The 23,860-nt window shown below is 44.8% G+C and overlaps 2 protein-coding genes across 6 annotated transcripts in view; one reads left to right on the top strand and one right to left on the bottom strand.

The window, feature by feature from the left end:
* Positions 1 to 804: 804 nt before the first annotated feature.
* Positions 805 to 23,118, top strand: LOC123993164 (coagulation factor X-like). The gene is made up of 8 exons (XM_046295020.1): positions 805 to 1,007; positions 1,555 to 1,721; positions 15,151 to 15,175; positions 15,293 to 15,406; positions 19,289 to 19,423; positions 20,766 to 21,031; positions 21,425 to 21,539; positions 21,670 to 23,118. The coding sequence occupies exons 1-8, from the start codon at positions 938 to 940 to the stop codon at positions 22,233 to 22,235; spliced, it is 1,458 nt and encodes a 485-aa protein (XP_046150976.1). The 5' UTR covers positions 805 to 937; the 3' UTR covers positions 22,236 to 23,118.
* LOC123993163 (protein IWS1 homolog) overlaps positions 23,119 to 23,860 on the bottom strand; it is a 30,651-nt gene continuing 29,909 nt past the window's right edge. For 4 of the 5 annotated variants that reach the window (XM_046295015.1, XM_046295017.1, XM_046295018.1 and 1 more), the window contains one exon: positions 23,119 to 23,844. In XM_046295015.1, the coding sequence (XP_046150971.1) occupies positions 23,719 to 23,844 (126 nt within the window). In that variant the 3' untranslated portion in view covers positions 23,119 to 23,718. The remainder of the gene's footprint in view (positions 23,845 to 23,860) is intronic. The other variant, XM_046295016.1, reaches the window with a different exon arrangement.

The following is a 23,860-nucleotide window of genomic DNA, read 5'->3' as shown; positions in this document are numbered from 1 at the left end:
AAACCAAACGGCAATGCTTAGAGCCTCTAGTTTTTCCTGACCATGTTATATCCTGTCTGCACAAGTGAATAAGAGGTAGGGACCAGGGGTTTATTTGGGATTCAGGGAATATCTAGGGTATAAAAAGTAGCCCTACCGGTGTACTTCCTGGTCAAGTACCTGGGTTAGGAGAAACTCTTTGGCCAAGTCATGTTCTCTCCCGCTCAGTCTTGTGTTGATGTCACAGTTGTGTTTTATGTTCTCATGACCATGCAGACCATAATAATATAATTTCTCTCCTCACAACCTGAGGAGGGTTGTCCCTTTTTTTTCTTTGCTTGTCCTGAATCGTGAACCCCTGGGAAGCGGTCTCTATCGTTCCAGTATTCATTGATAATGTATACATTAGAAATAATACTGAATGATATACCTCTCTTTTCCATGTACATAAGCCTGACCCCCTGGGCTGTAATATACAGTGAAATACCACCATCCTGTAATACAAATAAAAATAGTCTGTTTGAGTTGGGTGTTTCTTTAGTAATTCCATTCACGTGGATTACATTCAAGATTGAAATTGTTTTAAAAATGTTTAGTTCATAAGTTGCAGGTGAAACATTGTGCTGAGTATTCCCTGGCCACAATTCAGAACTATGGCAGATAAAAATGTGTTTCTCAATAAAACATTGTCTCATGATACTTTAGAATCAGACACATGAGTATGATGAGTAGTGCAAAACTGTTGAGTGACTTGAATGCTGCCCTGGCTAGTGCCAATGATTCACTCTGTCAATATTTAGAATCTAGTTAAAGATCAATTGCCGAGCTTGTGGAGAAAAGCCACCATTTTAGCAGACACCCACAGAAAACGGTAGGTTCTCTCTCATAACTAAAATCTAGATTAGTGAACCTAGCTGATCCCAGTTTAATCGCTTCAACTTCTACCTGGAGCGGAGAGATGTCGCAGTCTGACGGTTGGCTCCTCACAGTACTTCTGGTCTCAGTCGGTTCCCTGTTTGAATCAAAAGGTAACCCTTCACCTTGTAGTCAGTGGGAAGTGCCCATTTATTGTACTGCATTTGCAATCTGTAATTAAACCACCTACCTCAATTCTAGCTTACTAGAAACTTGATGAGATATTTACTTTTGTGATGGGTGTCGAACATGGTTGATATTCTCACTCCAGTAACTTAAAATGGTGATATGATTAAGCTACACAACTAAAACCAGCAAATCTCTGCTGCTCGAGGCTCTTGTCAATGGGTTACAGACATCAGTATTGTATATGAATGCCACTCAGACAGGTTTTTTCTTCAAAGAAGCTTACAGTACATGGGCCTACATTTATGTGTTGGAGTTGAACCCACAACCCTGTCATTGTCAGCATCATGCTCTTACCAAGTGAACTACACAGGACTGCAGTGTTGTGCCCACTCTGGGGTGAAATTTCCCCTAGGTACAGATCAAGGATCAGCTTCCCCTCCCTCAATCCTAACCTTAACCATAAGTGGGGAAAATTCTAAACTGACCCAAAATCAACATTTAGGGGCAACTTCACCCTACTCTGTTGTACAGTGTTTCTGGAGCAGAGGCATGCAGTGCAGCTGCTCCGAGGGCCCCGGCGGCCCAGGGCCAACTTCTTCCTTGAGGAGATGATGCCCGGCAACCTGGAGCGGGAGTGCTATGAGGAGACCTGTTCCCAGGAGGAGGCTGCTGAGATCTTCCAGACCAAGGAGAAGACGGTACTAGAACAGCTCCATCACATGAAAGCTCTGGTGCAGGGAATTCGCACGAGCCCCCTGGACCAGAGCTTATGAACGCTCTGTTCATACTTCCCAGTTTGCACTAACGTGTCCTATGTCAGGATTTTGATCACATTCTGATTGTGCCCTCATCTGGACACAGTGGACCAATGAGATACATCTTAATACCGTGTATAGACTTACTGAGCCTTGATTAGATAGTGATTGGATCATCTTGACTGGAAGACAAACTTAAGGTTACTTGCGTGACCCCGGTTCTCTGATATTATGAACGCGACATCTCACTAGTGGAATTAACCAATTAACCTCCTAAGTATCTCGAAGAACCAATCATATATGTCTGTCGGTGCACCACCGTTCATACTGAAGAGCCACCCGCCTGCCCTCAGATTATTCTCGAGCATACCGAACTTCCTCACACTCTTGCAAGTAGGAAAACGTGGTGAGCCGTCTCACTCATATTATCAAAGGACCGGAGTTGCATAAGTAGCCTTTAGTTTTCTTTCAATTATTCGTTTCGATATCTCACTATTGGGATATGGCTAACTCCCGTATCGCACATGCCCTCCGAAGCCAGGTAGTCTCAACATCAAACCTCAGAGGCCCCGTCACTAAGGACAATATGCGCCAAAGAGGGCGCAGTGACACATCGCAAATCTCCTGCAAGGACATGCCTTTGAACCGTGCCTAAGAGGTAGCCATGGCTCTGGTGGAGTGAGCCTTTAGGCCCTCTGGAGGCTGTAACCCCTTGCTTTTATAGGCCAATATAATAGCTTCCACAATATGTGATAACCTTTGACAAGAGAGGGGCCTCCTCTTGCAGGACACAGTTGCTTGCGCAAAGCTCTCATCCCATCCAAGTATATATGCAGTGTACGTACTGGACACAAACGGTGCAGCCGCTCCTTTTCCATAGAAAGGAAAACTGGCTTGTGGAAATCCACAAGCTTCAAGGCGAGACAATTGTAAGTACCACTAACCTTGGGCATAAATGCGGAGTTGGGCAACAAGGTGACCGTGGAAAAGCCCTGGGCAAACTGCAGGCGCGAATAGTGAATGGACAGTGCATTTAGCTCACTTAATGCGGTTTAAAAGGAAAGCCATTTAATCTCTGCACATTCCAACGACTCAAAAGGCTGCTGTGAAATAGCCTCAAGCACAATAGACAATTCCCATGATGAGGCTAAAGGCTTGGGAACTGGACATAAGCGACATGCCACCTTCATGAAATGACATAACGGTTTGTTTTCCCACCGTGTTCTTGACAAAGCCTATATGACTGGTCGAGATAGCTGCTAGATAGACCTTAGACAGTGAAGAAAGCCTTCCCTCTGTCCCAAAGGTCCTGCAAGAAGTATAACACCTCAGATACAGAGTACTGGTAAGGAATTATCTGTTTTTTCACACCACTTATAAAAAACGCACCCCTTATTTCCATACAGTGAGCTTGTAAAAGGGGCCCTAGCACTCTGGATTGTCTCAATGACTACAAGAGGCAAGCCAGTCACATCCAGATTTAACCTCTCACGGGTCAGGTCCAGAGGGCCATGTTTTCCGGGTGAGGGTGGAAAATCTTTCTGTTTGCTTGGGTCAGCAGATCCCTGTGTAAACTGTGTAAACTGTAGTTGACAAGGCTTGTTGTATAGCAGGGGAGTGATCTACACTATCCAGAGCTTACCTTGCCATCGACAGGCTATCAAGATAAGGGATAAGCCCTTTTCCCTCACTCTGGTCAGAATGGGTAGTGAGGCTGAGGGGAGGAAAAGTGTAAAGCAACACCTTAGTAGGCAAAGTGGTTCTACCCATCCTGAAGTTAACTTGATAATGTGTGTGTGGAGAGAATTTGTGTAGAGCTGTGTGTATGTGTGAACCGAAGTCCTCTTTTCAGGTGATAATAGTGGAGATGAGTTGGGACTAGAGGGAGTGAATTAGTATACCTTTGGCTCTGGGCTGTGAGTATAGCTCTATTTATCTTGATTTGGATAAGCAGAGCATCCAAATGAATAAACATAGTTTGATGATAGCATAGCAGCACTGTAGAAACTACTACACTCAACGGAACGACTTGATTAGTGTAGTGTCAACAACGCAGCCACTGTCAGCTAGCCTACAAAGTCAACAACGCAGCCACTGCCAGCTAGCCTACTTCAGCAGTACTGTATCATTTTTAATAATTTTAGTCAATAAGATTCTTGCTACGTAAGCTTAACTTTCTGAACATTCGAGACGTGTAGTCCACTTGTCATTCCAATCTCCTTGCATTAGCGTAGCCTCTTCTGTAGCCTGTCAACTATGTGTCTGTCTATCCCTGTTCTCTCCTCTCTGCACAGACCATACAAACGCTCCACACCGCGTGGCCGCTGCCACCCTAATCTGGTGGTCCCAGCGCGCACGACCCATGTGGAGTTCCAGGTCTCCGGTAGCCTCTGGAACTGCCGATCTGCAGCCAACAAGGCAGAGTTCATCTCAGCCTATGCCTCCCTCCAGTCCCTCGACTTCTTGGCACTGACAGAAACATGGATCACCACAGATAACACTGCTACTCCTACTGCTCTCTCTTCGTCCGCCCACGTGTTCTCGCACACCCCGAGAGCTTCTGGTCAGCGGGGTGGTGGCATAGGGATCCTTATCTCTCCCATGTGGTCATTCTCTCTTTCTCCCCTTACCCATCTGTCTATCGCCTCCTTTGAATTTCATGCTGTCACAGTTACCAGCCCTTTCAAGCTTAACATCCTTATCATTTATCGCCCTCCAGGTCCCTCGGAGAGTTCATCAATGAGCTTGATGCCTTGATAAGCTCCTTTCCTGAGGACGGCTCACCTCTCACAGTTCTGGGCGACTTTAACCTCCCCACGTCTACCTTTGACTCATTCCTCTCTGCCTCCTTCTTTCCACTCCTCTCCTCTTTTGACCTCACCCTCTCACCTTCCCCCCTACTCACAAGGCAGGCAATACGCTCGACCTCATCTTTACTAGATGCTGTTCTTCCACTAACCTCATTGCAACTCCCCTCCAAGTCTCCGACCACTACCTTGTATCCTTTTCCCTCTCGCTCTCATCCAACACTTCCCACACTGCCCCTACTCGGATGGTATCGCGCCGTCCCAACCTTCGCTCTCTCTCCCCCGCTACTCTCTCCTCTTCCATCCTATCATCTCTTCCCTCTGCTCAAACCTTCTCCAACCTATCTCCTGATTCTGCCTCCTCAACCCTCCTCTCCTCCCTTTCTGCATCCTTTGACTCTCTATGTCCCCTATCTTCCAGGCCGGCTCGGTCCTCCCCTCCCGCTCCGTGGCTTGACGACTCAATGCGAGCTCACAGAACAGGGCTCCGGAAGGCCGAGCGGAAATGGAGGAAAACTCGCCTCCCTGCGGACCTGGCATCCTTTCACTCCCTCCTCTCTACATTTTCCTCCTCTGTCTCTGCTGCTAAAGCCACTTTCTACCACTCTAAATTCCAAGCATCTGCCTCTAACCCTAGGAAGCTCTTTGCCACATTCTCCTCCCTCCTGAATCCTCCTCCCCCTCCCCCCTCCTCCCTCTCTGCAGATGACTTCGTCAACCATTTTGAAAAGAAGATCGACGACATCCGATCCTCGTTTGCTAAGTCAAACAACACCGCTGGTTCTGCTCACACTGCCCTACCCTGTGCTCTGACCTCTTTCTCCCCTCTCTCTCTCCAGATGAAATCTCGCGTCTTGTGACGGCCGGCCGCCCAACAACCTGCCCGCTCGACCCTATCCCCTCCTCTCTTCTCCAGACCATTTCCGGAGACCTTCTCCCTTACCTCACCTCGCTCATCAACTTATCCCTGACCGCTGGCTACGTCCCTTCCGTCTTCAAGAGAGCGAGAGTTGCACCCCTTCTGAAAAAACCTACACTCGATCCCTCCGATGTCAACAACTACAGACCAGTATCCCTTCTTTCTTTTCTCTCCAAAACTCTTGAACGTGCCGTCCTTGGTCAGCTCTCCCGCTATCTCTCTCAGAATGACCTTCTTGATCCAAATCAGTCAGGTTTCAAGACTAGTCATTCAACTGAGACTGCTCTTCTCTGTATCACGGAGGCGCTCCGCACCGCTAAAGCTAACTCTCTCTCCTCTGCTCTCATCCTTCTAGACCTATCGGCTGCCTTCGATACTGTGAACCATCAGATCCTCCTCTCCACCCTCTCCGAGCTCCGGCGCGGCCCACGCTTGGATTGCGTCCTACCTGACAGGTCGCTCCTACCAGGTGGCGTGGCGAGAATCTGTCTCCTCACCACGCGCTCTCACCACTGGTGTCCCCCAGGGCTCTGTTCTAGGCCCTCTCCTATTCTCGCTATACACCAAGTCACTTGGCTCTGTCATAACCTCACATGGTCTCTCCTATCATTGCTATGCAGACGACACACAATTAATCTTCTCCTTTCCCCTTCTGATGACCAGGTGGCGAATCGCATCTCTGCATGTCTGGCAGACATATCAGTGTGGATGACGGATCACCACCTCAAGCTGAACTTCGGCAAGACGGAGCTGCTCTTCCTCCCGGGGAAGGACTGCCCGTTCCATGATCTCGCCATCACGGTTGACAACTCCATTGTGTCCTCCTCCCAGAGCGCTAAGAACCTTGGCGTGATCCTGGACAACAAACTGTCGTTCTCAACTAACATCAAGGCGGTGGCCCGTTCCTGTAGGTTCATGCTCTACAACATCCGCAGAGTACGACCCTGCCTCACACAGGAAGCGGCGCTGGTCCTAATCCAGGCACTTGTCATCTCCCGTCTGGATTACTGCAACTCGCTGTTGGCTGGGCTCCCTGCCTGTGCCATTAAACCCCTACAACTCATCCAGAACGCCGCAGCCCGTCTAGTGTTCAACCTTCCCAAGTTCTCTCACGTCACCCCGCTCCTCCGCTCTCTCCACTGGCTTCCAGTTGAAGCTCGCATCCGCTACAAGACCATGGTGCTTGCCTACGGAGCTGTGAGGGGAACGGCACCTCAGTACCTCCAGGCTCTGATCAGGCCCTACACCCAAATAAGGGCACTGCGTTCATCCACCTCTGGCCTGCTCGCCTCCCTACCACTGAGGAAGTACAGTTCCCGCTCAGCTCAGTCAAAACTGTTCGCTGCCCTGGCCCCCCAATGGTGGAACAAACTCCCTCACGACGCCAGGACAGCGGAGTCAATCACCACCTTCCGGAGACACCTGAAACCCCACCTCTTTAAGGAATACCTAGGATAGGATAAGTAATCCCTCTCACCCCCCTAAGTTTTAGATGCACTATTGTTAAGTGACTGTCCCACTGGATGTCATAAGGTGAATGCACCAATTTGTAAGTCGCTCTGGATAAGAGCGTCTGCTAAATGACTTAAATGTAAATGAGTACAGGAGCGGACTAAGCACAAACCCCTGTGGGGCCTCTGTGTTAACCTCTCTGGGATATGTGGGACGCTAGCTTCCCACCTGGCCAAAAGCCAGAGAAAATGCAGAGTGCCAAATTCAAATAAATTACTATAAAAATCAAACTTTCATGAAATCACACATGTAAGATACCAAAGCCCCCCGGCACATAGACTATTGCAACATAGATACTGGAGACTGAGACAGGGGTGGGTCGGGGGACACTGTGGCCCCTTCCGATGATACCATCAGACAGGGCCAATCAAGCAGGATATAACCCCACCCACTTTGCCAAAGCACAGCCCCCACACCACTAGAGGATTATCAATAGACTACCAACTTAGAACCCTGAGACAAGACTGAGTGTAGCCCATGAAGATCTCTTCCATTGCACGAGCCCAAGGGGTGCAAAACCGGACAGGGAGATCACGTGTGTCTCAACCCACTCAAGCGATGCACCCCTCCCAGGGATGGCATGGATGAGCACTAGTAAGCCAGTGACTCAGCCCCGTAGAGAATCCCAGAGGAGAGATGGCAGCCGGCCAGGCAGCGGCAGCAAGGGCAGTTCGTCGCCTCAGTGGCTTGTCGTTCACCTTCGCACCCATGGGCCACACTACACTCAATCATAGGACCTACTGAAGAGATGAGTCTTCAGTAAAGGCTTACGGCTCTCACATTTCTAGGCAGATCATTCCATAAAAATGGAGCTCTATAGGCAAAGGACCTGCCTCCAGCGGTTTGCTTACAAATTCTAGGGACAATAAGGATGCCTGCGTCTTGTGACCATGTAGTTATGTACGGCAGGACCAAATCGGGGAGATCGGTAGGAGCAAGTCCATGTAATGCTTTGCAGGTTAGCAATAAAACCTTGAAATCAGCCCTTGCCTTAACAGGAAGCCAATGTAGAGAGGCTAGCACTGGAGTAATATGATCAAATGTTTTTGTTCTAGTCAGAATTCTAGCAGCCGTGTTTAGCACTATCTGAAGTATGTTTAGTTCTTAATTCTGATAGCCGGAGGGTAGAGCATTGCAGTAGTCTAATCTAGAAGTGACAAAAGCATGGATTAGCTTTTCTGCATACATTTTGGACAAAACGTTTTTTGCAATGTTTTCGAAGATGGAAAAAAGTTATCCTTGAAATTTTCTTCATATGTTAGTCAAAAGAACGATCAGGGTCCAGAGCAACGCCAAGGTCCTTCACAGTTTTATTCGAGACAACTGTACAACCATCAAGATTAATTGTCAGATCCATCTGTTTTTTTCTTGTTACCTAGACCCCTCATCTCTGTTTTGTCCGAGTTTAAAGTTTTTAAAAATTCCGCCATCCACTTCCTTATGTCTGAAACACAGGCTTCCAGGGTAGGCAATTTTGGGCATTGCCAGCTCGGGGATTCAATTTTGCAACCTTTCAGTTACTTGTCCAACGCTCTAACCACTAGGCTACCTGCCACCCCATCTAGGGTATAAGGTTAAATTAAGATTCTCAGTTAGGTGGTTAACCAACGTTTGTACTCTGACGTCCTTGGGTGGTGGAGGGAGTCTGGAAGGGCATCAAGGAATCTCTGGGTTGTTCAAGAATCTATAGCATGGCTTTTGATGATCCCCGGTTGCGGTCTGAGCAGATTATTTGTTGCGATTGCAAACGTAATAAAATGGTAGTCCGGATTATGAGGAAAAACATTTAGATCCACAATGTTTATTCCATGGGACAAAACTAGATCCAGGGTATGACTGTGGCAATGAGTAGGTCCGGAGACATGTTGGACAAAACCCACTGAGTCGATGATTGTTTCAAAAGCCTTTTGGAGTGGTTCTGTGGACTTATCCATGTGATTATTAAAGTCACCAAAAATGTGAATATTATCTGCCAAATCAATGTTTGCATTTTTAGTGCAACAGTTCCACATCTTAAAGTAGTTACAAGGCTCAACAGTAATTTAATTATACGTCTCTAATTTAACAGCAAAGAGGCCCCATTCAATCATTTCTATTTCTATAAGTCCTTCGTCGTCCCCAGACAAGCTGAATGGTACCATCTCTGGCACACAGAGCATTCGATCTGCAGTATTAAAAATTAAAAACAGAGTTATGTTTATTTACATGTAAATTACAGTTCTGCAACACCCAAATTCTGTTACATGCTTTTGCAATTTGGAACATTTTTTGAATTGGATTTTTGTTCAATTGCTAAATTGACTTTAAATGACATGCATTTTATCAAGTTTCAGATAAGACCCAGATGCAGACAACGTCGAATTAACAACAGTTTATTAATTCAACAGGGGCAGGCAAAAGACAGATCAAGGGCAGGCAGGGGTTAGTAATCCAGATAGGTGGGGCAAAGGTACAGGACGGCAGGCAGGCTCGGGGTAGGCAGAGGTCAATAATCTAAATAGGTGGGGCAAAGGTACAGGACGGCAGGCAGGGTCAGGGTAGGCAGAGGTCAATAATCCAGATAGGTGGGGCAAAGGTACAGGACGGCAGGCAGGGTCAGGGTAGGCAGAGGTCAATAATCTAAATAGGTGGGGCAAAGGTACAGGACGGCAGGCAGGGTCAGGGTAGGCAGAGGTCAATAATCCAGATAGGTGGGGCAAAGGTACAGGACGGCAGGCAGGGTCAGGGTAGGCAGAGGTCAATAATCTAAATAGGTGGGGCAAAGGTACAGGACGGCAGGCAGGGTCAGGGTAGGCAGAGGTCAATAATCCAGATAGGTGGGGCAAAGGTACAGGACGGCAGGCAGGGTCAGGGTAGGCAGAGGTCAATAATCCAGATAGGTGGGGCAAAGGTACAGGACGGCAGGCATGCTCAGGGTAGGCAGAGGTCAATAATCCAGATAGGTGGGGCAAAGGTACAGGACGGCAGGCAGGGTCGGGGTAGGCAGAGGTCAATAATCCAGATAGGTGGGGCAAAGGTACAGGACGGCAGGTGGGGTCAGGGCAGGCAAAAAAGGTAAAACCGGGAAAACTAGAAAACAGGAACAACCGAGAGACAGGAACAGAGGGAAAAACGCAGGTATGCTTGACGAAACAATACAAACTGGCAACAGACAAACAGAGAACACCGGTATAAACACACAAGGGATAATGGAGAAGATGGGCGACACCTGGAGGGGGGTGGAGACAATCACAAAGACAGGTGAAACAGATCAAGGTGTTACACATTTCACCACAAGCCTAACAGAAGCACACATAACTGAGGTGATAATCATCATTGAGTATTCAGGCAATACAAATCATATAGTAATAAAGGCATGAATTGACAAAAATCATATGCGTTGATAAAAAATGTTGTAATATTACAATAACGGCATTTGATAGATTTGATATATTTCTATCAAATCAAAACTGGAATTTGTATTCAAACCAAAAAGTTAAAGTATGCTAGACATTTATAGAATAAACCATATTTAGTTTAATGTTTCTGTGACAATCAATTAATTAGTTATTGATTTTTACAATTTTAAATGGCTTTTGGCGAATCTTTGAATGTCTGAATATGAAACCAACTTTACCTGCGCTGATTGAAGTAATTTAATGTCGAGCTAAATAATATATATTTCAGAGGTTTAACAAAGGAACAGAAAGGAACAATATAAACCAGTACTTTTTGGGGGGTTAGAACTGGTTCAGAACTTTAGAACTTTGGTTAGATAAGTGGATTTTTTATTTTTTTAAAGAATGGTTCTGTTCAGAACGAAACGACCCCTGGTTATAACTGCTAAAATAAAAAAATGAATACAATTCTAGTCAGGATAGCCGGAACATGTTCAATTTGTCTCTAGCTTGAACAGTTAACAATTACTGTTGGTTAGTTATTTGATGCTAATTTGTGCTAATGAATAACACATTTTGTTTAAAGGTTTTATAGTTGTTCTTGTAGTTTAATCAAGGAGTAGGACCATTTTGAATAGCAACAACTGTATTCCTATGGTTCTCATTCAAACCTGCCGGGGCAGCAAACTTTTGTAATTTATACTTGAATAACTTTTTTAAAATGGCTTGATATATAGTTGGGTGGCAGGGTAGCCTAGTGGTTAGAGTGTTGGACTAGCAACCAGCAAGGTTGCAAGTTCAAACCCCCGAGCTGATGAGGTACAAATCTGTTCTGCCTCTGAACAGTTAACCCACTGTTCTTAAGCCATCATTGACAATAAGAATTTGTTCTTAACTGACTTGCCTAGTTAAATAAAGGTTTAAAAAATTACATGCACATTTAAAATGGTTATAGTTCCAAAAGTATACATAGTATCAAATACCCTCTGATACTTTGTTTGCATTTGAAATGCAATGGGAGTTCATTTAAATATTGTTATAGTTCAAAAAGTATAAATGATAAAGGTTTTTTTCTCAAGCAATCCGAGTTGGGGCATTCTGGACATCAGGAAGTTGGTTTTGTGTTAATAGATTATATCGTTTAAGCTCTAGAGTGGGCTAAAGAAATGAAATAATAAATGAGTATGCAAGAAATCTAGTTGCGCTTTTCCTTCAGCAAGCACACCTAATAATGAGTATGTAAGAAATCTGGAGTTGTGCTTTGCTTTATAAACACACCTAATAATGAGTATGCAAGAAATCTGGAGTTGTACATTAAGCACACCTAATGATATGAGTATGTAAGAAATCTGGAGTTGTGCTTTGCTTTATAAACACACATAATGAGTATGCAAGAAATCCAGAGTTGTGCTTTGCTTTGCTAGCACACCCTAATTATTTTCACCACCCCCAGATGAGATTATTGAATCAGATAAATTATTTGAAGTGGAATCTCTTTTGAAACCACCTAACCACCAGAAGAGGTAGGTAATGCTATCGGCTATATATGCCATGTAACACTAAAAGTTATGGACAGGTAGATAAGATATGATATTATGGAAGATCATTATTTATTGTGAATGCTTCTTTGTCAGGTACAAGGTTAGTGTTGGGGAGTTGAAAAGGAGCTGTGGGAGTCCTGAGAAGCTCTGTAAATGGCCTCGTAGCTTACCTGTGCCAGGCCAAGAGAAAAAGCCAAATATCCGTAGGCGTGTGAGGCAGGGAGAGATTAACCCAGCAAAGCCCTTAGGCCGAACATGCCCCTTCACCAAGAATAATATATAATAATATATGCCATTTAGCAGACGCTTTTATCCAAAGCGACTTACAGTCATGTGTGCATACATTCTACGTATGGGTGATCCCGGGAATCGAACCCACTACCCTGGCGTTACAAGTGCCATGCTCTACCAACTGAGCTACAGAAGGACCACAAATCAAATTATATTAGTCAATTTTTGTCTTGATCACGTTGAGGGAGAGGTTGTTGTCCTGGCCCCACATGACATCCTCTCTATAGGCTGTCTCGTTGTTGTCGGTGATCAGGCCTACTGATCTGTCGTGTCATCGGCAAATTTAATGATGGGGTTGGAGTCGTGCCTGATTGTGCTGTCATGAGTTAACAGGGAGTACAGGAGGGGACTGAGCACGCACCCCTGAAAGGGCCCCTGTGTTGTGGATCAGCGTGGTGGATGTGTTGTTACCCACTCTTACCACCTGGGGGCGGCCGGTCAGGAAGACAAGAATCCAGTTGCAGAGGGAGGTGTTTAGTCACAGGGACCTTAGCTTATTGATGAGCTTTGAGGGAACTATGGTGTTGAACACTGAGCTGTCATCAATGAATAGCATTCTCACATAGGTGTTCCTTTTGTCCAGGTGGGAAAGGGCAATGTGGAGTGCAATAGAGATTGCATCGTCTGTGGATCTGTTGGGGCGGATATGCAAATTGGAGTGGGTCTAGGGTTCCTGGGATGTGATATTGATGCCATAACCAGCCTTTCAAACCTAAAGTCGTTTAGGCAGGTTACCTTAGTGTTCTTGAGCACAGGGACTATGGTGGTCTGCTTAAAACATGTTGGCATTGCAGACTCGGACAGTGAGAGGTTGAAAATGTCAGTGAAGACACTTTCCAGTTGGTCAGCGCATGCTCGCAGTACACGTCCTGGTAATCCATCTGGCCCTGCGGCCTTATGAATGTTGACCTGTTTAAAGCTGCGGAGAGTGTGATCACACAGTCTTCCGGAATAGCTGGTGCTCTCATGCATGTTTCAGTATTATTTGCCTCGAAGTTCAGCTCTTGGCTGTGCTTCCCCAGTTAATGTTCCGTTGGTCCTGATATGACAAGCGTCAGAGCCGGTGTAGTGCGATTCAATCTTAGTCCTGTACTGATGCTTTGCCTGTTTGATGATTCATCGAGGGCATAGTGGGATTTCTTATAAGCATCCGGGTTAGAGTCCCGCTCCTTGAAAGCGGGACTCCAACTCCACACTTTAGCTCTGTAATCCATGGTTTCGGTTTGGGGTATGTACGTACAGTCACTGTGGGGACAGCGTCATCAATGCACTTATTGATGAAGCCAGTGACTGATTGGTGTACTCCTCAATGCCATCGGAAGAATCCCGGAACATATTCCAGTCTGTGCTCGCAAAACAGTCCTGTAGCTTAGCATCTGCGTCATCTGACCACTTCCTTATTGAGATAAGCAGGACGTACCAGTGACTTAGTTAGAAATCAGGAGGATATAGTTGTGGTCAGATTTGCCAAATGGAGGGTGAGGGAGAGCTATGTACGCGTCTCTGTGTGTGGAGTAAAGGTGGTCTAGAGTTTTTTTCCCTCTGGTTGCACATTTAACATGCTGGTATAAAGAGGTAAAACGGTTTTATGTTTCCCTGCATTAAAGTCCCCTGGCTATTAGGAGTGCCTCCTCTGGATGAGCATTTTCTTGTCTGCTTATGGCCGTATACAGCTCGTTGAGGGTTGTCTTAATGGCCAGCATCGGTTTGGGGTGGTAAATAGACATCTACAAAAAATACAGACTCTCTTGCTAAATAGTGTGGTCTACAGCTTATCATGAGATACTTTACCTCAGGTGAGCAAAACCTTGAGACTATTAGATTTCGTGCACCAGCTGTTATTTACAAATAGACACAGACTGCCACCCCTGGTCTTACCGGAGGCAGCTGGTTCTGTCTTGCCGATGGATTAAAAACCCAGCCAGCTGTAGGTTATCCATGTCGTTGTTCAGCCATGACTCGGTGAAACATAAGATATTACAGTTAATGTTCCGTTGGTCCTGATATCCAGAAGAGTAGCAGAAACATTATGTACAAAATAAGTTACAAAAAACGCAAAAAAAACACAGAATAACACAATTGGTTAGGAGCCCGTAAAACGGCAGCAATCTCCTCCAGTACCGTCAATTCGATTTGGACCACTGTTGTTGGACTTTCCTCAGTTTAGCCAGTCAGTCATCGAAGTGAGAAAGCCTCTTTCAATAGAGCATTTAGTTAGAGCAACTAGGTAGTTATGACTGTGTTAACTGAAAACTCAGCTACGCGGAGTAGCAGACTGAGGGCAGTTTTCATTTCCACTAAAGCGATTCTGCGAATTCAGCATAAGTTTCATCCCCATTCGTTTACAACAAGGGTATGCAGAGAAATGTGCGTGGAATTTTGGGAAGGTGAGCAACGAGAACCCTGCAAGCTAAGCAGTTGAAAAAAATGTAAAATGGCTAATTTTTTGAAGCGTGTTGGAGTGCGAATTCAGCATAAGTTTCATCCCCATTCGTTTACAACAAGGGTATGCAGAGAAATGTGCGTGGAATTTTGGGAAGGTGAGCAACGAGAACCCTGCAAGCTAAGCAGTTGAAAAAAATGTAAAATGGCTAATTTTTTGAAGCGTGTTGGAGTGAAGCCTTGTCGAGAGGCTTAAGAGCTTATGGCAGATAAAAAAATAATGAAACAAAACCTCAATGTAGCCTATAGATATGAACTGCACAGGAATTCTACATTTTTTATGCAATGCATTCTCTTTATTCACCCACCGGCCTGCCTAAACCCGCCTCGCAGCAGGTGATGAGTCAACCCACGCATCACTGAACCACATGTTAAAGCAAGGTGTAACCGGGCCTTAAATGACAAGGATAGTCAGAGGAGTAGGCTCATAAAGCTCAAAAGAACATTCAAACTGACTGTAATCCCTTTGGTCTTCTCTTACAGGTGGAGTTTTGGTATAGATATAAGAGTGAGTATGGTATTGCGTCATTCGATTATTTTCAGTTATTTAAAAAACTGCATCAAAAATCCACAGTCACTTAAAAGGAACGCTTGTGATGAGATGTCTCTATGAATTGCGAATTAGATCTGAATCCTTGCCACTACAACCCATGTAAGAATGGAGGAATCTGCACAATCGATCGGGATGGATACCTCTGTCTGTGTCCACCACGCTACGATGGGAAAACCTGTGCAATAGGTATAGTTTTACTCAATCATAATAGGGGTGGGAGGGGTTGGAAACTTTCCGGAAGTTAAGCCCTGGAATTTGGGGAATTTTGCTTAAATTCATCAAAAAAGTTAGCTTATAACAGTGAATGTTTTTTTGTTGGATACACATAAGGCAAATCTAGGTCTTGTGGCATATTTTGGTTAAACTATCCCCAATTCAATGGAATTGCAACCCTCTGCATGCACAGTGCATTCTTCCATCACATGTACAGCTGATTCTCAAGATCTTGCACACTAATGAGCCCACACTACTACACTGTCTGAGCAAAGGACTACATGCTTTCTGGTAAGTTTTGATTACAATACTGGGTGGGGTGAATATATTTTATATGAAATACATAATTTTTTGTTAACTAGTAAATAGTAGCCTCCAGCAAAGTGTGTTTAAATAATTTTTTACTTGTTCTGCGAGTTAGTTTTTGCTACCATGTGGGTTTTCAGCTTGCTTGAGCCTGCTAACTGAGTGTCAATTCACCTGTTTCCATACATGTTTCATTTTAAAACATGTATCTTACAAAGGAGTTGTTTATTCTAATTGCTTAACTATTTATCTGTACATGGAATTGTATTTGGTTATTTTATATTTTTTTGTGAATTTTAACCCTTTTTTCTCCCCAATTTCATGGTATCCAATTGTTAGTAGCTACTATCTTGTCTCATCGCTACAAGTCCCATACGGGCTCGGGAGAGACAACGGTTGAAAGTCATGCGTCCTCCGATAAACAACCCAACCAAACCGCACTGCTTCTTAACACGGGCGCGCATCCAACCCGGAAGCCTGCTGCACCAGTGTGTCGGAGGAAACTCTGTGCACCTGGCAACCTTGGTTAGCGTGCACTGCGCCCGGGCCCGCGATGAGACAAGGATATCCCTACCGGCCAAACCCTCCCTAACCCGGACGATGCTAGGCCAATTGTTCGTCACCCCACGGACCTCCCAGTCACAGCCGGTTACGACAGAGCCTGGGCGCGAACCCAGAGTCTCTGGCGGCACAGCTGGCGCTGCAGTAAAGCGCCCTTAACCACTGCGCCACCCTGGAGGCCTATTTGGTTATTTTTTACTCATTTTTTTCTAATCTTTACAGAAAAATGCCACAGGCACTATCTGATGTGTGGAGACATTTCACTGCAGCTAATGTAGAAGGAAAAGCGGTGTACATTTGCAAATACTGTGCCAAATCATATGTGAAGAATGCAATAAAGATGCAGAATCATCTGGCCAAGTGCATAAAGATCCCTCAACACTCACAACCTCTGACAAACGTTCCTCTACTTCTATTCGAGGTGAAAATTATGAATCAGACGCCTTATCGATAGCAACAGCTCATGGAATCAGAAGTTTATTTTGATTAATGTCTTGCTCGAGCTGTGTATGCAACTGGTTCACCTCAGGTGCTCACAGGCAATGTCTATTGGAAGAGATTTCTGAATGTTCTTTGCCCAGCATACACCCCTCCTTCAAGCAGACATGCTTTATCTAAAAATGTAATGGATGCAGAGTTCAAGTGAAGGTCAAGCAAATCATAGAAAAAGCAGACTGAATGTAAATCTGATGGGTGGTCGAATGTTTGTGGGCAAGGAATAATTTCGTATTTTTTACCTTCATTTAACTAGGCAAGTCAGTTAAGAACAAATTCTTATTTTCAAAGATGGCCTAGGAACAGTGGGTTAACTGCCTGTTCAGGGGCAGAACAACAGATTTGTACCTTGTCAGCTCGGGAGTTTGAACTTGCAACCTTCCAGTTACAAGTCCAATGCTCTAACCACTAGGCTACCCTACCACCCCAATTAACTACATCATCTCCACCCCTTAACCAGTATTCCACAAGAGCACAGACACAAGGGACAGACACACCGGTCTCTACATTGCAGATGAGCTGAACGCAGTCATCAATGACCTTGGACCACAGAAAGTATTGCACTGGTGACAGACAATGGTGCGAACATGAAGGCTGCTTGGTCTAAAGTGGAGGAGTCCTACCCTCACATCACACCCATTGGCTGTGCTGCTCATGCATTGAATCTGCTCCTAAAGGACATCATGGCACTGAAAACAATGGATACACTCTACAAGAGAGCCAAGGAAATGGTTATCAAGTTATAGCAGCAATCTACCTCACCAAGCAAAGTGTCTTTTCTATCTACTTCACTGTTGCTCCAAGCAGAGGAAACTGCAGTTCTGAAATACATCAAAAAGTGGGAAGACTTTTGCCTGAAGCCAATACATGCCGCAGAGTACATGTTGGATCCCAAGTATGCTGGCAAGAGCATCCTGTCTGGTGCAGAGATCAACACTGTCTCGCCACCTTGGCCTGGATAAGGGCAAGATTCTTGGCAGTCTGGTTATGTACACTTCCAAGCAAGGGCTTTGGGATGGAGATGCAATTTGGCAGTCGTGCCAACATATTTGGGGCGGCAAGGTAGCCTAGTGGTTAGAGCGTTGGACTTGTAACCAGAAGGTTGCAAGATCGATTCCAGAATTGTTCTGCCCCTGAACAAGGCAGTTAACCCACTGTTTCTAGGCTGTCATTGAAAATAAGAATTTGTTCTTAGCTGACTTGCCTAGTTCAATAAAGGTAAAAAGAAAATCTCATCAGTTGGAAGGGACTTTGTGGATCTGAGGCTCTTTCCCTTGTTACCTCCAACATCAGCCGCCTCAGAGCGCAACTGGTCCTTGTTTGGGAACACACACACATCCTCAACAAGGTTGGACAGTGAAGATGAGTCTGGTGTTCAAGAGGTGGACATTAAGTACAATCCAGGGAGAAGACCTGGAAGCTTAAGAGGAAGACAACCAAAGCTTTAGTTTCTAGTGTATCATTTTACCGATGTATGTTGAAAACATTTTTGGGAGACGCAATGGATCATTGGGGATCATTGTTGTTCAGTGAAATCATTGCATGTGAAGAGTCAACTAATTTAATTAAAGTTCAATTCGTAACTAAATTGTTATTTTATTTCTATTGTAAGGATTTAATCATTTTCAATTATGTCTACTTAACTAGAAAAGTTTATGTTTCGGTTTCCATATGATATGGTAAATATAACTAATGCAAAAAACATACATTTAAATGGTATTAACATTAATTTGCATATATTTCCATTAATTCCCACCTCTGAATATTCCCCAAAATGTGCAACCATTGTCATAATACATCTGTATTTTCCTGTAATGATATAAGCTATAGACCTATAAAAACTCTCACTTCCTGAGTTACAGGACCCTGGCCCTCCCAGTCATAGCCTGGAATCCACACTGAGTATTGCTCTGCTACAGTACTGGTGCCGTTCACACTGGAGATTCCACCACAGAGGAAGCTGGTGGGAGGATCTATAGGAGGCTGGAATGGAATAAATGGAATGGTATTAAACAGATCAAATGTATGAAAATTACATTTGACTCAGTTCCATTTATTCCATTCCAGTCATTACAATGAACCTGTCCTTTTATTTAACCATAGCGCCTCCCACCAGCCTCCTCTGGTCGACAACCATTGTACGACACGGAGGATTCTTTTGTGAATGTGACTTCACCGCATTCACTTACAACAGTTGTTGGAAAACCACTTGCAGAACTTACTTTACATTCACATTTTACTCACATACAGTTAAGGGAAAAACAACATATTAAACAATAGAATTGTGACGTCTAATAAAAAACCTAGCTAGCAAACTAATTACTGTACTTATAGGAAATATTTATAAGCTATTTTTTATTGACACTGTAGGACCCCTTCAGGTTTCAAATGACCACCTTAAAAGACAGCTAAATGCCTGCTCAATAAAATACAATTAAGGAGTCAATTCTATTCTACTCTTCTAATACCAGAAACTTTGCTCTTTTCCTCCAGAGGTGTTTGAGTGCCAGTTTAAAAATGGAGGCTGTCTGCATTACTGCACCAACCAGGAGCGCACCACAGGGGTCCAGTGCAGCTGTGCAGAGGGTTATCAGTTAGATGAGGATGGCAAGACCTGCTCTGAAACAGGTAGACTAAGCACTGAAAAACATAGTGCCAGTCAAAAGTTTGGACACACCTACTCATTCAAGGGTTTTTATTTATGTTTGACTATTTTCTACATTGTAGAATAATAGTGAAGACATCAAAACTATGAAATAACATATGGAATCATGTAGTAACCAAAAAAAGTGTTAAATCAAAATATATTTTCTATTTTAGATTCTTCAAAGTAGCCACCCTTTGAATTGATGACAGCTTTGCACACTCTTGGCATCCTCTCAACCAGCTTCATGAGGAATTATTTTCCAACAGTCTTCCAACATATCCTGAGCACTTGCTTCTCATTCACTCTGCAGTCCAACTCATCCCAAACCATCTCAATTCGGTTGAGGTTGGGTGTTTGTGGAAGCCAGGTCATCTAATGCAGCACTCCACTCTCCTTGGTTAAATAGCCCTTACACAGCCTGGAGGTGTGTTTTGGATCATTGTCCTGTTGAAAAACAATTGATAATCCCACTAAGCACAAAGCAGATGGGATGGCGTATCACTGCAGAATGCTGAGGTAGCCATGCTGGTTAAGTGTGCCTTGAATTCTAAATAAATCAGACGGTGTCGGGTGCTTTTCTGGTGACACTGTCACACCTCCTCCTCCATGCTTCACAGTGGGAACCACACTTGCAGAGATCATCCATTCACCTACTCTCTTCTTCTTATTGGTGTCCTTTGGTAGTGGTTTCTTTGCAGCAAATTGACCATGAACACCTGATTCACACAGTCTCCTCTGAACAGTTGATGTTGAGATGTCTTTTACTTGAACTCTGTGAAGCATTTATCTGGAGGTGCAGTTAACTCTAACTTATTCTCTGCAGCAGAGGAAACTCTGGGTCGTCCTTTCCTGTGGCGCTCCTCATGAGAGCCGGTTTCATCATACCGCTTGATGGTTTTTGCGACTGCACATGAAGAATAGTTCTTGAAATTTTTCAGATGACTAAGACATGAAGTCAGTCAATGATAGACTATTGTTTCTTTGCTTATTTGAGTTGGTCTTTTACTAGATAGGGCCATCTTCTGTATACCACCCCTGCCCTTGTCACAACACAACTGATTGGCTCAAACGCATTGATGACAGAAATTCCACAAATGAACATTTAACAAGGCACACATGCTGAGTGTACAAAGCTGTCAAGGAAAATGAAAATATCTTTTGATTTGTTCAACACTTTTTTTGGTTACTACATGTCATTTCAAATGTCATTTCATAGTTGACGTCTTTACTATTATTTTACAATATAGAAGATAGTAAAAAGAAAAACCCCTGAATGAGGTGTCAAGTCAATGTGATGGTTATACTGTACATTGTCATTGCCAGTGGCGTTCCCTTGTGGGAAGAAGCAGAGTGAGGCTTCACTGCGCCGCTCTCTACTGGACGAGTCCGTGCCCTTCACCCCGACCTTCCGCCACTCTGACATGAACCTCACTATCACCACGGAGGGGGAAAGGAACTCGACCTCCACCCTACTTGCGATTAACTCAATCCAGCCAGGGGGGAACAGCACCAAGTACATGGAGGACGTTAATGAAGACACCCGGATAGTAGGAGGGCAGTTGGAGAGGCAGGGAGGAAGCCCATGGCAGGTAGGCCTACAACACACAGGGCTAAAGGGGTGGTAAGCAGGGTTCAGTAGGCACAAATTGGAAGAAACAGTCCAGAACAAAGTGAAATAGTGGAGGGGGGAGTAAGTGTGCTGGAGGGAGCGGCTTTAAAAACTGCATTGTCGTGGTCTAAGAAACATATTGCAGAAATGTAGAAAATTGTAAAAGTGAGGCCCCTGAATAAGTCCAATGAGTAAGTTGTCTCTGGTTACAAGGCGGATTTCTATGGCGTGTCCTACTGACAGAACCGTGGAAGGCGTCAGTGGCACTGCAGGCCACTGCAATCTCATAAATCATAGGGCATGTAGTGTATGATGATAATAGTGTTTGTGGTATACCCCTAATACTAGTCCTACCTGTTCCATGACCCTGCAGGTCATGCTCTGTAGGGAGGATGGATATGGCTTCTGCGGGGGAACTCTGATCAGTCAGCGCTGGGTGGTCAGTTCTGCACACTGCATGCATAAAACCCCTGACCATGTGACTATCGGTGAGACTATGTGATCCCGTGTTTAGAAGTAGTGAGCACACTGTTGAATGCTCCAGCAGTTTGAATTGAGTGTAACTTGTCGATCATGATGATCCACTGTGCCTGTTTAAACTGTCTGTCTGATTTACAGGGGACTATGACAAGCAGCGTCACGACCCAGATGAGCAGAAGATTAAGGTGGCCAAGGTCGTCGTCCACCCTCACTTCCACGACTACACCTTCGATAGCGACATTGCTCTAGTCTACCTCTCTTCCCCCGTGGTGCTGAGCCCCGTGGCGGTACCCGCCTGCCTTCCCAATGGTCAGCTGGCCAGCCATCTCCAGCGGGAGGATGTGAGGGGCATGGTCACAGGCTGGGGCGCCACACGGTACCTGGGGCACTCCTCACGCTTCCTGAGGAAAGTCGCTCTGCCCGTGGTCGACCAGCAGAAGTGCATCGGCTCCACGGAGCAGGTCATCACGGACAACATGTTCTGCGCGGGCTACCTGGAGGCCAGCTTGGATGCCTGCAGTGGGGACAGTGGGGGTCCCTTTGTGGTCAACTACCGCGGTACCTGGTTCCTCACAGGGGTGGTGAGCTGGGGGGAGAAGTGTACCGCCAAGGGGAAGTATGGCATCTACACCCGGCTAGGGAACTACCTGCACTGGATACAAGATACTATAGAAAGGCAGGTGCATAACAGTACACATAAATGAGGTGCAGCTCGGAGACAATCCCAATTCATTCCCTACCCCTTGACCCTTCAATGATTGCAGCTCTGATCATCTGAAGGGTCTGGATAGGTGCAAGCAGTTTAGTGGTGACCTTTACTATATTGCTGACACACCTGCAAAGATCGAAGTGTTGGGGGACAAGGGTAAGGCCCAAATTAGGAGCGCTGATGATGAATTCCAAGTCAAACCCTAGCCCCAACAAGGTATTAGCAATACAGTAATAGCTTGTAATTGACCTCTGAGGGAATTTTAGGATGCATCCAATCCTTTCAGATTTACAGAAATGCCTGAGTGCATTATGAAATATAAATTGCACCTGGGGTGAGTTCAGGAGAATACAATGCAACAATGTGTTTAGATAAATGCATTTTGAAGACCGGATTTTCTGTCATGATGTAAAATTGGGAATCATGTCAGCTCAATTCATTGCATTATTCTGACTGTTTTAAATTCACTGAACATGACCCTGGTGCTTCAGTTACCTTATTTCATTTATTGTGAATAACATCATTTACACACAAACTGTGCACATTATTAACCAGGTAAGATTTGGTTCTGAGAGCACTTGATCAGTTTCACCACCCCGTTTAAAAAGATTTCCACCAAAGTAATACAAAGCTTCAAGTTTTAGGGCTGTTAAATGGAGTTTGTTGGAGTGTTTCGTGAAAGTACATAAGTTGCCACTAGCAATAAGTAGTTTGAATTATTTCAAACTACTTATTGTGCATTAAAGTGATAGTTCACTCCAATCAATGTATCTTTTGTTTGTTTGTTTGTTTTTAAGACATCAACAGTGGCCAAATGAGATTGAGAGGAATCTAGCTCAAGGCCATAGGTAACGTTTCAAATAAAGATGACCTAGAGATCTGGTGAAACCCTCTTTATTATGAAAGTAACTTCGGAAACAACCGGCACACAGTCAAGACATACAGGCAGCTCCTAGGTCTGTACAGCTTCTTCAGAAACAAAGTAAAACAAAGGCCTAACGTACATTCAATACAGAGCATGGAAAATCCGCGCTATAGAAATTTAAGGCCAACGTGCTGCATGTCGACACAACTGCAAATTACCTTAAAATCGTGCTATAACACCAATCTTCCACACTCCGTATTGAATCTCTAGAGGACCGAAGGCCAAACAGACGGTGAAGCCACACCACTATCATACATTCAGGCTGGCCTGAGGGGGGTTTGACGATAGCATGGTCTCATCTATGTGCTTCAGCAAACCGCTTTGACCATCGTCATGCACCATCGTCAAGTTAGAGGAGTTGGCTAAAGCACACAGAACTGGGATCCGGGCCCTAATGAAATGATTTAAATAATTGCATCCTTCCATCCTCCCTTCCTTCCTTGGAATAATCACAGCTCTGATATTATTAGATCAGTAAAAGCTATGTATTGAAAGCTATGCTTTCAACCTAGCCGAAAAAGGTTAAAAAAAAGAAAAAAAGAGAAAATGTAAATCAGAGGGGCATCCGGTTGCCCTGGACGCTGATCTTCACCGCGTGGCCAGTCTTCGTCATACGCTTTATGTCAGCGAAGCGACGCAACTGTTTGTCCACCCGTGACATACCCTTCTTAACCGGGGCCTGGGAGACAGAGGGA

Source organism: Oncorhynchus gorbuscha, linkage group LG13 (genome assembly GCF_021184085.1).
Source record: "Oncorhynchus gorbuscha isolate QuinsamMale2020 ecotype Even-year linkage group LG13, OgorEven_v1.0, whole genome shotgun sequence".
NCBI classification, from domain to species: Eukaryota; Metazoa; Chordata; class Actinopteri; order Salmoniformes; family Salmonidae; genus Oncorhynchus; species Oncorhynchus gorbuscha.
This window is presented reverse-complemented; position numbering and strand designations above follow the sequence as displayed.

Bases quoted from the DNA above. Each gene is read 5' to 3' on its own strand.
- LOC123993164 (XM_046295020.1), top strand. From the start codon at position 938: ATGTCGCAGTCTGACGGTTGGCTCCTCACAGTACTTCTGGTCTCAGTC. The intron at 15,176-15,292 runs GTGAGTATGGTA...ATTGCGAATTAG, and splicing joins GTTTTGGTATAGATATAAGA to ATCTGAATCCTTGCCACTAC. The intron at 21,540-21,669 runs GTGAGACTATGT...TCTGATTTACAG, and splicing joins CCCTGACCATGTGACTATCG to GGGACTATGACAAGCAGCGT.